The following is a 14254-nucleotide window of genomic DNA, read 5'->3' as shown; positions in this document are numbered from 1 at the left end:
GTTTTTAATTCAAAAAGGTTTTATTTGAAATGTCTTAGATAGCTGAAGAATTTAATTACACAATTCAAAGCGAGAACATGCAAGTATAAATTACACACGAGCAGCATCAGGTTACCAGAGTACACGAGTGCCTAAAGATAGGGCGAGGTATACCAGAATCCCACAGCTGGTATTCTCACAGAATTGGTGTTGAACACATATTCCTATGTATAGCTAGTTAATTTTAGTGACTATATGCACTATGTCTTCATGAATTTGTTTTTGCTTGGGGAAAAGTAAACAGATAAGAAGTGTATCAATTTACTGACCGTTAGCATTGCTTGCTGATCCTCGCTGTACTCCACCTGAGCTGTGGACAGATTTAGAATGCCTCTTTCGACAGGGTCCTTGTCACTGTTGTAGATAAACACATACGGACGACGGATAGCAACATAATGTTTCACCCAGGAGTTAGACTGTGGTTCCATGAAATGCAGATATCCTTTCTTCGACACCACAGGACTGCAGCATATGAAAAAAAAAATCACACACGTAAAAATGTCAAATATAAATGGTGTTTTAACATTTAAAAAGTGCTTGTAGCTTGGAATAGATGAGAGAAAATAAATGAGGGATTTCGCAAGAAGTTCTTACCCAGTTCTGATCTCTTCAATGTCAGGCAGCAGGTTCAGGAATTCATTCTTCCCTGCTCTGGCTAGGTATGAAGTTTCTACACGAGAAACCATGGGGAAGCCATCAAATTCCATGCATGGACTAGAAGATCGAGAGTTAATCTCAGGAGTCCTGCAATGTGAACACAGTCTCATCTTACAAAGAAGGGCTGAGGTATACCGTACTAAAAATGTATACATGGCTTAATTGTTACAATGACGACATGGGCAACAAAGAGAGTTTCAAATAATCATGCAGAAGTAAAGAAATTCTTTGGGCATGTTCTGAGCAAGTGATGTATTAAAACAAAAGGGGCCCCTAAGAATGAGTGTTGAGATACTGGAGAACAGTATCAGGGATTTTGGTGCTTTTTCCCCACAACAGTTTTCGCCATTGAAGATTCTATTATAGTTAAGTACAGAGGTAGAGGATCAATCCAAGCTCTGGAGAAAAGAATGGCCCAATTACTATTTTTTTTCTTTTTTAAAAAAAAAAATAAAATTATTTTCTTGTTATATATAAATGACCTGGACTTGGGTATAGGGAGTACAATTTCAAAGTTTGCAGATGATACAAAACTTGGTACCGCAGTAAGTAGTGAGGAGGATAGTAGCAGACTTCAGGGGGACATGGACAGACTGGTGAAACGGGTAGACACATGGCTGATAAGTGTGAAGTGATGCACTTTGGGAGGAATAACATGGAGAGGCAGTAGAATCTAAATGGTACTATGTTGAGGGGAGTGCAATGCAGAGGGACCTGGGGGTGCATATTCACAAATCTTTGAAGGTGGCAGGACAAGTTGATAAGGCGGTCAAGAAAGCGTATGGGATACTTGGCTTTGTAAATAGGGGCAATGAATACAAAGACAAGGAAGTCATGCAAAACCTTTACAAATCACTGGTTCGGCCTCAGCTGGAGTATTGTGTCCAATTCTGTGCACCACACTTTAGGAAGGATGTCAAGGCCTTGGAGGGGGTACAGAGGAGGTTTAGCAGGATGATACCAGGGATGCTAGATGCTGAAGAAAGTGAGGAAAATATTCTATTCTTCAGTGCTAGGAACCCTCAGTTTGATAGGCACAAAAACTAAAAGTATTAATTTTTTGTTTTAGACTTACTTCTGATCAACCGAGTTACACCTGGACTCTGCGAGTGACGGGCAGGTGGAAGAAGGAGTGAGCGTGGTGCTGCTGAAACTGGACACTGAAGCGTCGCGACCAATTGGAGAGTTTACATCTGAAAGCTGAAACACAAAACATTTTTTGCTAACCCATATCTTTGCAGTTTTCAACGTCTCAAATACCTTTATACAAGATCGTTCTCATTTTGACCTACCCTGAAATAATTTAAAATGTCAAAAATGTATTTTGGTGGTTAAAAACAGGGCCCAGCCATTTCAAGAGGATTAGCATTTCAAGAGATGATGGTCTTTTCTGATCTAGAAAAGTACCAGTATTTCAAAAGGGAATTCGATATATATTTGAAGGGGAAAATTTGCAAGGCTATGGGGAAAAAGCAGGGGAGCGAGACTAATAAATAGCTCTTTCAAAGAGCCGGCACAGGCACGATGGGCCGAATGGCCTCCTGCGCTGTAGGATTCTACGATTAAGTCTGCGAAATGGTCCAAATCTACAATCCTCAAAATGCCGGTGCTTTTTTCCCTCTACGACCAAAGAATATTCTTGAAAAGTAACATCTCGTCTGTAAACTAATATTCCTCAATGACGGATGTGCCAAGAGTCCTGAACTGTGATACATCTGTGAGATGTATTTGCCAATGGATTACAATATAATACAGCCTAGGCTGGTTTACCAAATGAGACACAGTTTATTTAACAGATCAGTTCTATTTCAGGAGACGTCCAAAGGCTATTCAACGATAAAGATATTCTACTTAAGGTGGTGGTTATCTTTTTTTAAAAAAAAATGGCTGCTGTCCACAACTTTTGAAAGGTCATCGGAAGAAAATGAGATCTAAAAGTAGAAAGTGTTACTCAGACTATGGGAATGTAAAAAAAAATCCTGCACAGTATTGTCGGACAGAGCACAGATTTCAAACTCTGATTCCTGCACCTTACGGGGTCTGTTAAGTCAGATTTCTGTCCGACATTAGATTTCTGTAGTATTTTTTCCTATCTGTCAACTTACCAGCAAGTTTTTTCCATTTCTGTGTACTAATAAAATATATTTTCTGCAATGATAGCACTGTTTTCTTTTGAGGCATTTTCTTTTGTAATTTAAAATCACTGGATCCCTTGAAATGTGTCAATATTTGCAGGAGACCTGCACACAAGAAAGTTTGAAAACCTCTGGAGTATTGTAATTTCCTCTGAATACTTGAATGGACAATTACAAAAATGGACTATCCATTTAAAACGCTAACCTACGTAACTTTAGCATGCTGGTGACATGCTCACATGGCCGATATATTAACTTCCATATAACTTTTAATCACAAAAGAAAAAAATGGCAATCATTACCATTCAGAGACAAAGACGGCTGTATCCTGCCACAATTCCCCAGACAGCAAGCTCCCAATCTCAGCCAGGTAATGAGAGAGGGGGCAGGCAGAGGTCAGGGAATTCTGTCAGTCACCCCTCGCCACTCCTGGTACAACTTCTAGCAACCATTTCAAGGAACAAATTCACAGACACCAGGAATCCGATTCCCTATCTGTCCTCGTTAGGAAATAGTGCATGCTGCAGGGACTCTTAAGGACAAAATTATCTAAACGTAAAAAATATGAAGTAAAGCAAAGGTAATTTAAAACCTTCCACAGCTTGTGATGAGATACCTGATCACATATGTAGTATTTCTCGAATTTGCATGGAAAATATCAGAAGCAGAAATATTAAACATATCTCTTCTCAATTAGGTGAATGGAAAGTGGAGGTTAGCACAATGAACCATCTTATTCTAAGGCTTAAAAAATGTTTTTTGTTGTTAGTTATTTTGAATTTATCCTGTCTTGCTACATACCATTCCTAGGCTGGTAGACTAGCAAACCATTTACACCGCATTGCCATTTCTTCTCAGGTCATTTTTTAGGACGTACACCTCTTGGGGGGGAAAAGAGCAGTCGAGTTCCCCGGCCTTCACTTGGGACCTGCCCCAGTGACACAGCACTGGGAAATCGGGTGTATATATCTATGGTCTACCAACTTGTAACATGCTGCTCTGCATCATCTTCAGGCTGTCTTTTGTGTAAAAGCAATTTTTTGTAGTGAGAACTTGTGTTTACCTTACTGTCACTGATGCTATTGCAGACTTGGTTCAGTTCTTTATTGAAGGTGTGCATTAGAAGTCGCAGGCACTGAAACAAAAAGTTTAATGCACATTAAGGACATGACAACCAGGCATGAAACAGACCAGAGAGATTGGTAATTGCATAAGGAACATTTGACAAAAGAAAAAAAAGCATCAAGAAATATTTGTAACTGAGAAACTAAATTGGTATCAGGGTGGTGGAAGCAGATTCAATAGTAACTTTTAAAAGGAAATTGGATATATACTTGAAAAGGAGAAATTTGCAGGGATAGAGCAGGAGAGTGGGACTAATTAGATAGCTCTTTCAAAGAGCTAAAGCAGGCATGATGGGCCGAATGGCCTCCTTGTGAGCTGTAAAATTCTATAATTTGCAGAAAAACACATCATAATAAAGGAGAACAGGTAACGTATCCTGTTGACTGGACATTTCAGGCAACAGCAGCTATGACTTGGCTGGTTCTCCACAGAATTAAAAGACAAACACACAGAGCCTGATTTTTATTTTATATACAAAAATAATATATATTCACAAGCTGTCTGAACATAAGTGTGTCACTAATTGTTCCACTTTGCTACATGGCTCTAATTTTGCAATTAAGCAAATTTTAGTGCTTTTACACAAAAAACATTTCTTTACCAATTGCTTTCCAATTCACACACAGTGAATGAATAACCTGCTCTCAGGACTCTGCCATTAGTAACCTTAAGTAGCTACAGAGAGATAAGCCAGAGTTACCAGGTTGATTTTCTCTCCAATTTTCTACCTGAGGATATGGGTGGGCCTCTGCCCGATGCTTCCCTTCAAATAATAAGGCAAGATTAGGAGCGTGTTGCATGAGGAACTATGACCATGATTTTGCACAACTGGATTCTGGGCGCGTGTGTGTGTGTGTGTGTGTGTGTGTGTGTGTGTGTGGAGAGAAATCAACAGCATCACCATGCAAATTAGTGAAATGCTGTCATTTCATCGCACAGCATCAGAAACAAATGGTTACCCACGGCACGAGGACATGCAAGAGGCCATTCGATTATTTCAAAGCTCAAAAACAAAGAACAGGAGACAAAAAAAGAATTCTTCCGAAAGTAACTGCCACAAAACCAAAGTTCCAAGTCTGTTCTCAGGACGAAATAACAATTTTTGCCAAAATTTTATTGAAACACTAAACTGGAGTAAAAATGCTAAAAATTTAATACCAGTTTTATTTGAACCAGCACAAAGCACAGCCCATGCATTTTTTGATCACTGCAAAAAAGCCCCACCTTGAATGATTCTACAGCCTGTACCTTGGTTGCCAGTTCTTTCTCTCGGTCCACGAGACTCTGAATGTCTGATGAGTCGTATCCACTGCTTTCACTGGGGGTAACAGCGCTCTCGAATGTTGTGGTAGATATCTGTGAGGAGATGCTAGTTGAGGTGCTGAGTGTACCACTGCTCATACTCGGGGAGATGGAATCAGAGAGAGATTTCGGAGACGTTTCACTCAGCTTCTCGCGCAGCAGCAGGAGGTGGCGTGTCCTCTCAACCTTAATAAATATACACTAGGTTATTTTGCTAAGCATATGAAAATGTTCAAAGTACAGATATATAACTTTGAGAGCCACAAAACATGTGTGTTAATCAGTCACTGGATTCTCATGGTTTGTATCTAGCTTGCGGGTCTTAGTAAAGGACAATACTTTAAACCCACCAAAAATTCCTTTACATTCATGGTTTCAGTTTATAGGATTTCTCCATTCCCTCTCCATTTTTCCAAGTTTCCTTCCATCATAGATCATCCTTCAGTGGATATGTACAATCTCACCTCGAGTACATGGCTTTTACCAAAACTAAATTTTAATAGTACAGTTCAACATAATCGGGAACAAGTGGAAATCACCTCAATGACTATTAATCCAGAAGTAGGGAAAGCATCTATGTAACTTGCTACAATAATAATCACTAATGTGATTCATTAAATATTTCCATAGTCAAAGCTAGGATGACAAATCCCAAACTTCCTCATACCATGTACTCCAAATGAAAATGCATCATTACTGTGATGGGGTTAAATGGCATCATTAAACCAATCGTATACAATGAGAACTATAGGGACTCTAGAATTGCTGCTTAATCTCAAGTGTTTCAAATCGAACAAAGGAGGACTATAGGCCAAATACAGGGAGTGAATCAGATTTTTTCGCCTTCACTGTTTTTTTGCTGCAGGGAAAGAGGAAGTGACAGCATTGACTGGCGTTCTCACGTGGAGAAGATTCCTGGTGAGAGTCTACTACACTGGCTGAGGCAGTTTTAAATGCTGTTATGAAGAACGCAATTCATTTTGTTCATGCATTTCGACCACTGGCAAAGAGACTTCATAAAATAGACATTTTGTGAAAAAATTCAGGGGGATAAATTCGATAGGGGCCGTTTTTGGACGCAGGTAGCGTGATGCGCTATTACCCCGGGCCCAACGGCCCCTGCACAGGCAGGACCCAAGTTTCGACCCACCCAAGGGCTAACCTGCAATCAGCCTTCCTTTCGAGGCCTTGCGTGTGGAATCAATGCAATTTGCACTTTCCACCACCAGAGGGAACACAATCTCTTAAAGGGAGGATGTTTCTTAGAAATCTCTTAAAGGTAGCTGGTACCTGTTATTTGCTGAAAATAACAGTCCACTGTCTGCACGGAGTCTGAACGGAGATCAGACATCACACACGTAAAACACAGATGCAGGTCCCACCCCTATGTTTACACACTGATGAGTTACATTAAAACATTGAATAAAGGTTGCGCACTACTAAATCCCACATCCTCCTATCTGCACGCCAGACCTCACCAATCTGCCGATCTGAGTTGGTACCAGGCCTGCGAGAGTGCGTGCACCAAGGTTCTCTGCTGATGCAAGAGACACCTTGGGTGCAAGAGGTGGACAGAAGGAGGGACATCCCATATCTGCACGGGCGGGGGGGGGGGGGGGGGTGCAAGAGGCCCTCCAGACATATACTCAAAAGGCAGTGGAAGGCAGCGGGGGACGAAGTCAATGTCAGGCACACAGCATCATGAACATGGATGCAGTGCAGGAAGAAGTTCAATGCTTTGACATGAGTGGTCAAGGTGAGTGAGATCAACTGTCAAGTGGCGTCTCCTACCAACTGCACCCATCACCCACATACCAATAAACTCTTTCCATCAGTACTCAACTCTTCCAATCAGATGCTTCCTCTCACCCTTACACATTACCACTGTTTCAAGCCGCCCACCCACAACTCACAGGCCACACACACTGGCAGCTATTCAACCATGGCAGGCACATCACCCAGACACACGTCCCGCTTTCTTGTAGGAGAAGGTGGCACCTATCAGGAGGCAGCAAGCGGCAGTGGCATTTAGCCTGTCGAGCCTGTTCGGCCATTCAATCAGATCATAGTGGACCTGTGACCTAACTCCATATACCCGTCTGAGCCCCATATCCCTTAATACCCTTGGTTCATAGAAATCTATCAATCTCAGATTTAACATTCACAAGTGAGCTAGCATCAACTGCCGTCTGCAGAAGAGCGTTACAAACGTCTCCCACCCTTTGCGTGTAGAAGCATTTCCAAACTTCACTCCTGCACGTCCTGGCTCTAAATTTTAGGCTATGTCCCTGTGTCCTAGTACTGAAGTCTAGGAGACCTCCAAAAACAGTTATAAATGTCTCGCCAGCCAGAAGCAACAATCCAGCCACTAACCTGTAAATCCTACATGGTCCCTTTAAATAGCACTGGTGGGGGGGTCCTCCAGGCACTCTAAGAGACTTTCAGATGGTCGGGGTTAAGACTGTGCGTTGAGTTGAGCTGAGCGTTAGACACCATTTTGGGACTTATCACTTTAAATCAGCGTTGCACACTGATCGAAGCCATTTTCTCCCTACTTTACATGATTCCAGCGTTTGTTATCGACGCCTCCGCTAACTCCTATACCAAGATGGCGGCTGGCGCATGTCATGCAGGAAACGTGCGTGCGCATCCAAGACACCATCTTGGATGTCGGCGAGGTCATGTAGCGCCGAAACAACGGGCGTTACACGGCCCAATTTAGCGTCCACAGAATTTTGACCTAAATATCTCAAATCTACTTGATTAGATTTGTTCATGGCATCTTCAAAGGCTGTTTTAAGTAAACATTTGCTTCCATGTAGCCAATGAATATTTTGAAATGTATGAAATATTACCTGAACCAAAGAGCAAAACTGAAATTTTTCAATTATTGTGTGTGTGCATGCGTTTATTATACACACACACACACACACTCGATAATACTGCTTTCAAAATATATATTGTGTGTGTAAACATATTATATACACATAATAAATATTTTGAAAGCAGTAATATATAACATACCAAAGAAGAGTATACAACTCCAAAGTAGGGATTGTGAGCTGAATCTGTGGAGTGGGAAAAACGTGTACCCTTCCTGGTCACTCTTCTGAACTACAAGAACCCCAAAACATAAGATGCTTTGGTACAAGAAGCCAATGAATCTGTTCTGCACTCCATTTACCTCATGCAGTAGATCCAATTTTTCCAGTTCCCATTGGTGCTCCAGAATAAGGCTGTCCCCACGGGGTCTCCATCCTGCTAGATTCTCCTCTCCTCGTACGTAGGCAACCGAGGTGTCTAAAATTTTTCTTCGTCTCCTTTGCATTCCTAAAGCAGAACAAAGTATTACTCCACCCACATTAAGCTGTCCAGGTTATGTTAATATTACTGCTATTGTTATAAGTATATTTTCACCTAACACAGACATGGAAATCTCAAATTGGAAATTAGTTCTCCAATGGTGCTTCCTGATTATACTTCTGCAATCCATGTGGCACGGTTATATCTGTAACTCAGATTATAGTTACATGGGAAACCCACTCTACACTCTCTGCCTTTCATTTTCATAAGTAAAGCCAGAAATATATAGAGTGAAATAAAGGACACGGAGATATCTCTATAGAAATATGCACAAGAAACACAGTCATTCTAATGTCATAAGCATGTTATCTTTGTGTATTGTAATCATGATTTGTACAAAAACCAGTCTCCAAATTTCAGACTGCTGCAATGTCCTTTAATGTCACCACTGATGGAAGATTAATATGGGCTCAAGGTCAAGCTGAAGTAGGATCCAAGTTCAGTTTGCAGGACATATACAAGTGACTGGAAGAATTTTAAAAAGTTAGCCAAGCTAAAAAATATCAATGCATTAAATGCAAAAATAATAAATGCCAATTAAGCACTAAAGTCATCTCTATTCATAAAAATGTCACTTTTACATAAATACATAATAACCAGCTGTGGGATACAATTTATATCTCATGAATAGGGTGACTTGACAACTCAGGATAACCGTGCCCAAGTAGGATATTAAATATTAATCACAGCTTATGTATTCTGTTCATATATTAGGTAATTAAAGTGACAAAACAAATTGAAATGTTAGACAGGGACTATACTGATGCAGATTGTGGACTGGTTCTGCCAACGGGGGAGAAAGACTTCAGTGATGTAATTATGTCACCTGCATAAAAAATTTAAAGATTTCAAAAATAATTTCAGTCATAATTTATGGTATAAATTCCATATTTCAAATGCAGTTATCCTTCCAACTTACTCCCCTTACAGCCCATTGCCCCCAATAGCCAGTGAGGTATGGTAGGGATACAGTTTAATAGTCACCAGCATCTTCCCAGGAGGCCAACGACAGTAAGTGTTTTGCATCCACTCTGGCTCATTCTTGTTCATGTCCGAGAAGCTGCTCAGAGGTGGCATGGAGCACATGTTGTGCCCAACCTCTTGGCTGGGAAATGATGCATATTAATCTTCAAAAAAAGTAGAGGACGGAAAGAAAATATAAATAGAAACCAATAAACCAAATAATTCCAAAGCCCTGGAGGGGACCCTCTCCTCAGAAATCAATAGTACGTCACAATAAGATGACATTTCCAAGAAATTGTAATGAGAAAACACTCAGACTTTACATCATGATCATTGAAAGTTAATCTTCTGTGAATATCTGAAGAACAATAATACTTCCTGAAAATATATTTCAAAAGAGATCATATTAACCTATTTTTTTCCCACAACATGCTGTTCTGCAATACGATACTTAACCTATGGATGTTAGAAGAGAGCGGGTCAAAGATCACCAAATAAAAACAAGCACTGATTGCAAAACTATGCAAATTAAGTCATTCTAGGGGTCTTGCGTATTTGCTGCATTTTATTTCAACTACAAACGCACAGAAAACCTTTCCAGATTTTTAATAATAAAATGTGAAAAGACACATATTGTAACAACAGAAAAGGAGTGCAATAGATATTGTTTTGGTACATCTAGTCCTGCTTCTTTTGGTGCTGTGGTAGATTTGAGACAGTGACATTGAACTAATTAGATTCAAAACAGTAAGAATCTGTGTGTGAGCTTTTGTTCTGTAATCACAGAATATATTGACCTTTATATCCTGATAGCGTGATGGAAATCAAGAATTATAGGAATGACCCAAGTCTAGACACCCGATGAACAGTGGGTTCATATCTCAACAGGCTTTGACACAGGGTCGTGTGGAAACTGTAGCATTTTTAAATTGTTTAATTTCAGTAACATTTTAAACAAAATCTTGTACAAATGGGCACATTGACTGAACCAGCACACCCATTCACTGCACAGTGGTTATATTATAATTCAGAGAATGTGCATGCAAATCCCACCATGGCAGTTTAAGAGTTTGAATTCAGTTTAAAAGATCTGGAAATAAAAAGCTGGCATTAGTAAATGTGACCATGAAGCTGTCAAACGGTCATAAAATCCAACTGATTCACCACACGGACTGCAGAGGTACAAGGCGGCCCACCACCACCATCTCAGGGCAACTAGGGATGGCCAAAAAAAAATGCCAGCCATGCCAACGCCACCCACATCCCAAGAATGAACATAAAAAAACATGATCAGTTATGCAGAGGCGCCTGCTGAAGAGTTTGTGTGCACACACGTGTATAATCATGTGCTAAACAAAAGTAGGATGGATAGTGTAAGAAACCGATACCAGATCATCTGAATCTTGTACTTACCAGGGCTTCCTGTGTCTGCCATTTTGCACAAACTGAGCTCATAGATCCCACTTATTCGGTTACTGAAACAAAACCAAAATCAGCTTCTATTTTTTGTCCTCATCAAAAATTCATCCTTCACCATTCACAAAGTATTACATTTGCAACCACAAGTCATTCTATAAAAAGCATCAGTTTATAGCACGTATGTGGAAAAATCATGTGACGGGTCTAAAGTAAACCTATTCTCCCAATCTATTTTAATATTGGTATAAAGCCCATTATGCATCTTCCCTTATTTGATTTTGAAAGGCTTAAGTACCAGTCAGGTGACTTTGAATAGCCACTGCCAAACAGATTACGCAGGGATCGTGGAGGCGAGATCTTGGCATCCCGGGAGTAGAAGACCATACAGATGTCCTTGGTGATCACTGCAGGCTGAATGCAATGGTCAAGCTGAAAGACCGAAGAATGCAGAACAAATTAAATCAAGAGTTAAAGTGCACAACTAAAAATTTATAACGTTAGCAAATTGACATCATTTGCTACAATATATACATATTTATAAAAAAAAAACTTAGCAATGTGAATGCTAGATGCTGAAGCTGACATTCTCTGGTGGTAAGCAAAGAACATGAGCAAGGCAGTTGCTGGATCAGGTTGCGACCTGAGCTCATCTCAAAACTCCCCACTGAGGCAATTAGTGATTAGCAATGTTGTAATCTCTATTTAATAGCAGAATTGCTTTTCCTACTGGCCACTACACATGATTCATGGGTTGCTGTGTCATCAACAAAGCAAAAAGGGACACTGTGCATTAGAACATGGCGATGTCATTTTACCTCGAGACTGAGGTTTAAATTCAAGAGAGAATGCAGAGAAAGATGTGCTCCCAGTGAGGGGTGTCGAAAAGTGCAAAGTTGGACGGGTGTTGATTTTCCTGACACCTATTCTGGATCTTTCATCACTCAATTTGTGATCAAATTTTTAGGTTCACATTTTCTGTAGTCAACCACACATCTGCTGTCGCTGTATTCCTCTAAAGCTAAAGTGTCTTGGCTTCATTTTGTTCATCAAACTGATCATTCTAGCACAATGCAAATTCTTTTCTCAGAAGAAACATCAATATAATAAAAATAATGTCTGGGCACACTTCTAGTCTACAAAACCTTACTTCGTGTTGTCGCCTATTTGTCGCAATTTGTGTCAACTTTTCTATTATAAATTCCTACATCCACATTTATAATGGAAGCTGCCCATGTAAACTTATCACACTGTAATTAAGCCCTTCCACCAGTGGTGGCACTGCAGTGCTTTGGTTTCACAGCTCCCAGTTTAAACTGCAGAGAAACTCACGTTCCAAACAACTCTACTTCTCTGCTACTTAAACTGCAGTAAGTTTTGCTATTTAATTCTACATAATATCAAAGTATTATAGAAAAAAACGATTTTAATATGAGGACAGAATACAAATACGTTTTATATTACATATCTCTATCTCATTAAAAATCTCACATCGGCTAGCCTTGGTCTAGCCATCACCCGGCCACCAACCCTGCTTCATTTGGTCTCAACTCTGTATGTGGAACACCATGGGTGATTGATTAGTTTATGCATATTGTAGAGAAGCTGTTGGCTATCTATGCATTCCATTAAATACTACCTCATTTCCATTTGCGAGTGAAAACCAACATAAGGACAATACTGGATCTTTCTTACATTTCACGTGCTTTAAATGAGGCTGATGGTCATCAGAAAATATTGCTGATTTATTAGAAACAGTTACACAGACAAACCTCCAGGTACGCAGAAAGGGTCATGTAGATTCTTTCACCATATGGAGTCACGCGGTTTAGGAGGAGGGAATTGTGCAGCGAGCTATCCCAGACGGCCTCGAACCGATAAAAACTTCTGGGGGGGGGGAAAGAAAAAGGATAAAACAATAATGGTCAGTTTGATATGTGAAGAAATATGCTGGAGCAAAACAGAGAGAATATTAGGTGTGCTTTTACACTGCGAGAGATTCTAATTAGCTAACCCGAGAAAAACGTATCACAGGGATTTCCTTGGAATGCAAACTGACAACCATAACTCACTTTACAAGCTGCAGTTAGATGCTCTTAGTGTCCTTCAGCACTGGCATTTCTGAACACATGGACCCTTCTTATGGTATATTTCACCACTAAAATAAATTTTTCAGTTTTTTCCATTTTTCCGACAATACATTGGATCCATTCTTATTTTCCTCCAGATTGCTCGTCTTGCCCTTCCTCTCCTGAAGGTGGCTTTTCTCGTTGGGGTGCAGCCCCACAGGTGCTGGCAACTCTCCGATACCATGCCCAAGTGGCTGCTCTTCATGACAGTATGGAACATGAGGATTTATTAGCCATTTGACTGTGGAAGCATCACAGCTGAGACCAACATCTTTATACATGCACTTATTCAAGGGACACTGGACACTGATCAGAAGTGGAAACTAATTATTCACCCTCCTAGCCCAGGGATGCTGAGGAGAATTGTAGGACCCCTTGGCTGATAACTAACTACACCAAAACAGATGCCTGGAACCTTCCCATCTATTTGTCTCAGAGCCACCCCAACTACTAATTTTTCCACTAAACCATTATAAATTCTTATAGCTCTATCTTTTTAATACTTTCTCTTTTCAAGATGTTACAGTATTAAAAAAGACCATTCTGGAAACCTGAATGAAGTATTTAAAGTTCTCGTTCCCCTCATCTCAGCTACAGCTTCTTCCCCATATTCTTCTGATCATTCACCAGGTTTCATGGACACTTTCCTTGGATTATCTCTTTCCTCTTTTAGACTGACCATGAGTCCTGAAAATAATTTCCTAGTATAAATTCCATGGCTTGATGTCTTTGTTCCAACCACCCCATCAATATCAAGCCCAAACAGACATTTTATTGCTCTTCTCAGTTTATTCATGGTCCAGTATAATCACAAAATCTTGTCTTAGTTTATATAATCTTGCAATGCTGCTGTTGATAGACTTGATTTTGCCTCAGATGTTTGTTGAAATCCTGCTCGATGTTACAGTTGCAGTGTTACTATTCTGCAGTTATGCAGCGACACTGCCCATTTTTACCAATTTCCTTTCTCTTCCTTTATTTGTGTTTTAGCTTGGGTTCCCACCCATTCCTTGCACATTGTAGCAGCTGCAATGTAATTCAAAAACTGCCACCCAAAAATTCCAAATACAACAGTCAAAGGGTCACTTTTTCTGATTAGTCTTGCTTCCTGTCACAAGTAGTTCC

At 40.2% G+C, this 14254-nt stretch overlaps 1 protein-coding gene across 3 annotated transcripts in view; it reads right to left on the bottom strand.

Annotated features, from left to right (window-relative positions):
* The window catches only part of kif1b (kinesin family member 1B), a 220179-nt gene that overhangs the window by 33646 nt on the left and 172279 nt on the right, over nt 1-14254 (bottom strand). For all 3 annotated transcript variants that reach the window (XM_067970370.1, XM_067970371.1, XM_067970375.1), the window contains 9 exons: nt 12773-12887; nt 11299-11432; nt 10998-11059; nt 8443-8588; nt 5205-5444; nt 3895-3966; nt 1772-1896; nt 634-783; nt 309-501 (listed from right to left, as the gene is read on the bottom strand). In XM_067970370.1, coding sequence (XP_067826471.1) covers nt 309-501; nt 634-783; nt 1772-1896; nt 3895-3966; nt 5205-5444; nt 8443-8588; nt 10998-11059; nt 11299-11432; nt 12773-12887 — 1237 coding nt within the window. The remainder of the gene's footprint in view (nt 1-308; nt 502-633; nt 784-1771; nt 1897-3894; nt 3967-5204; nt 5445-8442; nt 8589-10997; nt 11060-11298; nt 11433-12772; nt 12888-14254) is intronic.

Source organism: Heptranchias perlo, chromosome 32, assembly GCF_035084215.1.
Source record: "Heptranchias perlo isolate sHepPer1 chromosome 32, sHepPer1.hap1, whole genome shotgun sequence".
Classification (NCBI taxonomy): domain Eukaryota; kingdom Metazoa; phylum Chordata; class Chondrichthyes; order Hexanchiformes; family Hexanchidae; genus Heptranchias; species Heptranchias perlo.
Note: the sequence above shows the minus strand (reverse complement) of the source record. Positions and strands in the feature narration are given on the sequence as shown.